This window comes from Hyperoodon ampullatus (genome assembly GCF_949752795.1).
Source record: "Hyperoodon ampullatus genome assembly, chromosome: 10".
Taxonomy (NCBI): domain Eukaryota; kingdom Metazoa; phylum Chordata; class Mammalia; order Artiodactyla; family Ziphiidae; genus Hyperoodon; species Hyperoodon ampullatus.
Window position 1 is genome coordinate 39,112,289 of NC_136923.1, and position 7,394 is coordinate 39,119,682.

A 7,394-nucleotide genomic window follows, 5' to 3' on the forward strand; every position below is an offset into this window, starting at 1 on the left:
TCCCCCAAAATTTGATTTCAAATCATTAGAATACAAGTGTGCTAAGATCCATGGTCATTGAGGGAATTTTAAAATAGTAAAGCAGAAAATTAAGAGAAACAACACTGAATGCGACTTTTATAAACAGGAAAAAAATCACCTAGATTCTCAAAACTAAAATTTTCTTTTCCTGAATGAGAAAACAGCAAATAAATAAATAAAACCAGATGTCACTTATCAAAGATGTCATCTATAAACAAATTCCAGAACAGTCAAAAGGTGTCATCTGACAATATAACTTAACAGTACAATTCAGAGAAATCTGCATTTTCCATATTCACAAAAGTCTCAGCTCTAACTGATTCTCTTTCATTTCAACAGTTATAAAAAGGGTTTAACTTTTGGGAAAAAAAGTCTCCTATAACTATGTGACCACACCTCCCAGTTATGCCTACTCTCCTGGCATAATTACAAATAGTGTCCTCTTTTACTCTTGAAAATGTCCTGACTTGGACAATAAATTATATGGTTATCCGCCTCTAACATTCTCAAAATCCATTATCTGGTTAGCATGTCTTAGAATTACTGTCCAAAATAACAGAAACTTCAATAGAGATGGGTAATACCTATTTTAAAAGATAATATTTTCAATGTCCAACTGCAAACATAATTCTCCTCACTTAGATTATATATATATTAGATTATACATACAGAAATTCAACATTTAAGTCAATTAAGTTAGCTTCAATAGAATACATGCAACATTAACATCGCCTCCTCATAACTAGGTATTCTCTATCTCTATATCCTAGGTATTCTCTAAATGAGTTTAAATAAGAAAATGAACCCTAAACAGCCACAGGCCTGACTATGTAAGAGTTGAGAGAACCAACTCCCAAAGACAAATACTTTCAAACTAAATTATCCCAAAGCATTTCGATCAGTACCATCAAGCAAAATAATGAAGAGACACACATCAAAAATATGATCTGAACTGAGGGCCCTTTCTCTAGAGATGTACATTGAATACAAATCTTGCTTTTTAATGGATGTACAAAGTTAAGACCTAGGACTAATGGTCCTGGACTCTACACTTCACCCTTCAGAAAAGTCTTATGAAAAAGCAAAATTCAAAAAAGCAATCCACTCCATTAACATACCTGAAGGTCCCGTTGGGCATCTTGGGAAGTTTTGCCCTCTGGAAAAGACTTGCTCTGGCCATAGCCAAATATCTGGCTTCCTGGAAGCCTGTGATCCACATCACGGTACTCCATGCTTCTGTAATCAGTGTCTTGCCGGCCAAGGAAGTCCAGACCACCTTCTTCTTTAAACATACCAGCATCCGAACTCTGTTGTTCACCTCCAGAAAGCTGTGACTTGTCCTGGTCTTGAAGTGGACTTTGGCTGGTCTGAAAGTCTGGTGGAGACTCATGTTCAAAAGCTACACCTTGTGTTTCTCCTTCTCTTGTTTCTGAATGCTCAAATTCTCCCTTCTGAATGGCAAAAGCAGGCCTTTCTGTTGTATGGTCATGTGCAGATTCTTCTCTCTTGTTCACATTCATACCAGAATGTTCTCTATCTTGTGTAGAGGGCTGAATGTAATCCAAAATAATTGGATCCACAGAGGGCATCTCCCTATCTTTAAATTCCATACAAGGTCCCACCTCTCTGCTCCTAAAATCCTGATCAGTCCTGGACCGGTGTCTACCTCTGAAATCTGAATGTGGTGTATCCCTGTCCCTAAAGTCTAGATCACTAGTACCTGAACCTCGGCCTCTGAAGTCCATCTGTGTTCCGTCTTTGTCCCTGAAGTCCAAATCAGATACATCTCTATTCCTAAAATCAGAACGGGACTGATCTCTGGCCCTGAAATCCAAATCTGATAAATCCCTTCCCCTAAAATCTGCATGGGATCCATCCCGGCCTCTAAAATCTAAATCATAAGTGCCCCGGCCCCTGAAGTCAGGTGGAGGAGCATCCCTACCTCTAAAGTCAACAGTATGAGCATCCCTGTCTCTGTAGTTCATGTGAGATGTCTCCCTACCTCTATAATCCATAGAAGTACCATCCCCAGCCCTATAGTCCATAGGTGGTCCTTCTCTATCGCGAAAATCCCCAGAATGTATGTCCCTACTTCTGAAGTCCAACTGTGATGAATCTCTGCTCTGGAAATCAGAAGATGAAAAATCTCCCCCCCTGAAATCATGTCCAGGTCCCTCCCCTCCTCGATAGTCACCATGCTGTCCGTCTCTAGCTCCATAGCTGAAAGAATGCTCCTCTACATTTGCAAAGGGAGGCCCCGAATGCCCCTGGAAATCAAAGGGAAGTGAATCTCTGCCAGGAAAGTTGCCAGAGTGTCTCTCTTGAGCATGACTCTTAAGGGGAGGAGGAGGATAATCCCTGTTCCACCCGGGAGCAAACCTTTCTTCTTGGCTCCCACTGTAGAAACAAAGACAGTGTTATTCATATTGTCCAGAGAGTTTGAAATCTACACACCAGCATATTCTTCTCTAATCACAGCACATTCTTCTGTAAACATTTTTTTTTTGGCAGAGTTCTGTAACAAGGTCCTAGATCTGCAGAAAACAGCAATGTTTTGCTATTTTAAGACGAAGTGGCGTAGTAAACTTTTATATTCCCATTTCAGAACACGAGGAAAGTCAACACAAGGTTTTCAACATGACTGCTGCAGAAAAAGCTTTCACCCAGTCCTGCAACAGGGAAAATCCGCAACACCAGATAAGCTAGCAATGGTGACACTCTACAAAAATTTCCATTTCCTATAGCCAGGGAACTTAGAATTCCAAGATCAGCATGATGATTCCTATATATCAGAAAAATCAATGCACTGTAAATTTTATACAGTAGGTTTCAGGAGGTGTCTTTCTCATTGGTGCATACAGGAGTAACATTCCAAAATATTTGATTACAGCCACAGTATGGACACCACCCAGTCAGAATGGATGCAGGCCCAACATGAAGAAACACTGGCTGTAAATCACTAGGAGTACACCAGTGTTCACCAGCTGAGCATCAGTCCTGGCTGCATCTAAATCCTAGTTCTACAGTGGTTTTGCCTAGAATTGCTCTCACCTGAGTCCTATTATTGTAACTACTCAAGGGTATCTCAGAAGGCAGCATGAATCATGCCACAAAGCATGTGTTAAGTCGACTAAACCAAGCAACAGCATCCAGGAGCTTAATACTGAAAGGGACCTAGAGAGAGCATTAGGCCTTCAAGCATTATCACCAGGTCCCAAAAAAAGAAGCTGATTTTCTAGATTCTAATGCCTCATCTAATTTTTTATGGTAATACAATATATTTTAAAATAAACATAGTATTAAATTCACATTCTCAGTTTACAGAACTCAAGAGATAAATGGGACTTGGCCCAATCTTTCATACTACCTAACTTCCTCACTTTGTCTTAAGCTCCAGACCATTTTATACGTTTTGACTTTGGTAAAAGATTAGGGAATTTAAATAGGCAATTAGGTACCTAGGATACTGAGCTTGAAGGGGAGGGGAGAGAAGGGCATGAAAAAGGAAAACATGAAATGATCTGAATGGTTACCTGCTTTTTAGCAGTAAAACAAAAGTATTAAGAGATCAAGTCCAACTCAATTCTCTCCTTCCAGAATATACAGGTTCTATTACATGACCCTTCTGAACTCAGACTACACTGCTATAGAAAGATTCAACAGACAACTGCTTCTGGGTTACTCAGTGCAAGAGAAACAGTTACAATGCCAAACCCTTTCCAAAAAGTAATAGGAATTTAACAATAGTAACCTAAACAGTTGAATGATGCATATTTAATGGATTTTCAGAACATGGTAACTTCCATTAGCTCCTATTAACATTAGTTATATCTATGGGGTTCATCATAAGAAAAGCAACTTTAAATGTTCTTCACAAATAATACAATATAACACTAAAATTAAGACATTACCACTAATTCTGGTGTCACCCATATTTAAAATCATTCAAATCCCAATAGTTAGGGACTTCACTGGTGGCGCAGTGATTAAGAATCTGCCTGCCAATGCAGGGGACACGGGTTCGAGCCCTCTTCCAGGAAGGTCCCACATGCTGTGGAGCAACTAAGCCCATGCGCCATAACTATTGAGCCTGCGAGCCACAAAAACTAAGCCCACGTGCCGCAACTACTAAAGCCCACGCGCCTAAAGCCCGTGCTCCGCAACAAGAGACGCCACTGCAATGAGAAGCCCGTGCACCATGACAAAGAGTAGCCCCCACTCGCCGCAACTAGAGAAAGCCCGTGTGCAGCAACAAAGACCCAACACACTCAAAAAATTAATAAATTAATTTTTAAAAATCCCAATAGTTAGCTTGCAGGAAGACTTAAGCCTCAGCAGACACTCACAGGCTGAGTGCTGAGGTATCTAAATCTACATGTTCTCTGACCAAAACACATCCAACAGTGTCTTTGAATACTACCCTAAGGATTACCTTACCCTCTTAAGTGGAGAAGATCAAAGAGATCTAGAGTAACCACTGTACTAGGGTTCTTAGAACTGTATTTTATGTAGACTATTCAAGAAACACTTCTATTAGTATAAAATAGCAGTGGCTATGAATATCATTTTCAACCAAATTTTAAAAAATTTTAAGAAGATGGGTTGTTAAAATAAATACAAAATTATTTTCCTGCAAGATACCTTTTTCACCCAAATTAGTCCCCCCAAAAGTTATGCTATATAAACTATGTCTCTTTCTGGTCAAAGATCTTAAAAAAATAGCATGTAATGACTTATATGTAAACTAAAATTAAGGTGGGGAAATACAATTTTAAATAATAAATTCAAAGAGAAAATGTTCTGAAAAAAATTTTTAAGTGATGCAATAGAGCTAAAGTTACCTAACATTCCTGAAGGCTTACAGGAAACAGCCTTACTTACAAATAATTATCCATAAATATAAATAAAGAGGAGAGATTTTTAAATGTTAAAGTACAAACTCACTAATCTAGACTAGGGATCTGCAAACTTTTTCCATAAAGAGTCAGACAGTAATTACATTAGGCTTTGCAGTTTCTGTCAGAACTATTCAACTCTGCCATTGCAGCACGAAAGCAACCACAGACAATTTGTAAATGAATGAGCAGGGCTATGTTCCAATAAAACAAAAACAAGCTGCAGGCTGTACAGCTTGTTGTTGTTGACCACTGATCCAGACCTTAATATTTTGAAAGGAAAAACATAAGCAGCATCACCACCACTGCTTTAATTTAAAGACTGCTAAGCAGAAAGTAAAGACCCCTTTATTCATGAAACTAGTTTTACTAAATATTATATGGATTTTAAAAAAACTTAGTTCTCTCCCTAAATTTTTCATTGGAACCCCAAGCTTCAAAATAATAAAACATCTGTTGAATTTGCATAAGAAGATCCTGCAGACTGCCAATCAAAAAGAAAATTTACTAGTAACAGAAGTTTCAATTAGAACATAAATTTTTTTTTTGCCACACCACGTGGCTTGTGGGATTTTAGTTCCCTGGCCAGGGACTGAACCCAGCCCCTTGGCAGTAAGAGTATGAAGTCCTAACCACTGGACCACCAGGGAACTCCCTGGAGCATAAATATTTTTTAATGTATAGCTTTAAAGGTCAGATTTCTTTGCCATATACCAACTAAAGCCATAACAATCATATTCCAATTGTAAACATAATGCAAAAGTTTTAAAATACCATCATCAGTGTTTATTATACTGGCTATAAAAAATTAACTCCCCACAAATCTAAAATATAATACATTTACAACTGAACGGTACCACCTTCTCCACTTATCTTTGTACCTAGTAACCCTTAAAATTGAAATGCAGCTTAGAAAATTGCATCGAGTAATTTTTCTTTCTCAGAACTATTTTTGGTAGCTGAAACACAATGTGTCACAGGAAAGACAGAGCTCTGGATTCTAGACATAAATTACTGAATTTAATGAAACATTTACATACATTTATAAATATTTATGTACATTTTTTACTAGCTTTCCTTATTAATCAAATATTTACTTTGCTAAAAGAGACAAAAAATATTTTTAGAAATTGGGGGATTTTGTTAATGCTTTTAAAAATGCTAAAACACAAAACACTTGGCACGGTGGGTATTTAGTCTCACAATCACTTTAGAAATGACTAGAAAATTTTTAAATAGTTTCTATTTTTAAAAAATCGAGCTATTTCTAGAAAATATCCCTCTTTATGGTAGACCAAAAATATTATACTGTATCATTAAAATACTGACATTTCAATATTCAAATTTAAAGACCTACCGAAAAGGTCCTGTTCTGTTAGCAGATCGAGAATCCCCCCACATCTCTATGTCACGAGGGTCCAATAAGTAGATCCTTGCCACCAAACTCTGGTTATCACAGTACCTGTACAAAACAAACCACAAAAAATGAGTACATTGGAACATGAAGTAAAGACTAAACCAATCTCCTCCTGTTTGGCTTATCAGGGACCACATCAGCAGGTATACTTTTGGAAGTCACTTTTAAACATTTACATATTAATTTATAGAAAGAAAAATACATTTTAAATTTAAAATGTGCACTCTAGGGCACCATCAACTTCTCAATGTACTAAGAATGCTTCATAATATATTTACTAATTTTTCTGGCACCCATTCTATCTTCCTTTTCGGAAACAGCACCTTAGCATAAACACCACTCTCAGTCTGTGTGGCTGATTTTACTCTATTCAGCCTGGCCGATCATAATAGTCTATTACTGGGACTTCCCTGGCTGCCCAGTGGTTAAGACTCCAAGCTTCCAACGCAGGGGGCACAAGTTCAATCCCTGGTGGGGGAACTAAGATCCCACATGCCAAGCAGAGCAGCCAAAAAATAAATTAAAATTAAAAAGAATAGTCTATTACCTCACCACAGTGATTGCTTTGAAGATGGGCATGTAACCTAAGGCTGAGAAGTCATCACAGGACCTGTGCTCCGGCTACTAAAAAAGAGGCAAACTTTTTTTTTTTTTTTTTTGGCCATACCACGAGGCCTGTGGGAGCCTAGTTCCCTGACTGAACCTGGGCCCAGGCAGTGAAAGAGCCAAGTCCTAACCACTGGACCACCAGGGAATTCCCCAAAAGAGGCAAACTTTTATGACCTTGGATTTGGCAATGGTTTCTTACTCTGACAACAAAAGAAAAAATAGACTTCATCGAAATTGAAAACTTTTGTGAATCCAAGTACACTATCAAGAAAGTGAAAACACAACCCATGTCAGCAAAACAGCAGACTATAAAATTCCAAAGCCTCATTCCTCCACAGAAACATCAAAAAACAAGCAGTCTGAACCAACTCTGTTGTAGCTTTAGAAAACAGTCAAAGCTTTACAACAACCAAGTGAACACTCAATCAAGAAAAAGTCATCCTCGGGACTTC

General features: G+C 38.0%; 1 protein-coding gene across 1 annotated transcript in view; it reads right to left on the reverse strand.

Moving 5' to 3' along the window:
- The window catches only part of RBM6 (RNA binding motif protein 6), an 88,186-nt gene extending 81,264 nt beyond the window's left edge, over positions 1 to 6,922 (reverse strand). Inside the window, exons 1-3 of the mRNA XM_079713477.1 lie at positions 6,881 to 6,922; positions 6,274 to 6,378; positions 1,140 to 2,418 (exon numbers count right to left, since the gene is read on the reverse strand). Of these exons, the coding sequence (XP_079569603.1) occupies positions 1,140 to 2,418; positions 6,274 to 6,378; positions 6,881 to 6,912 (1,416 nt within the window). The 5' untranslated portion in view covers positions 6,913 to 6,922. The remainder of the gene's footprint in view (positions 1 to 1,139; positions 2,419 to 6,273; positions 6,379 to 6,880) is intronic.
- Positions 6,923 to 7,394: the final 472 nt, after the last annotated feature.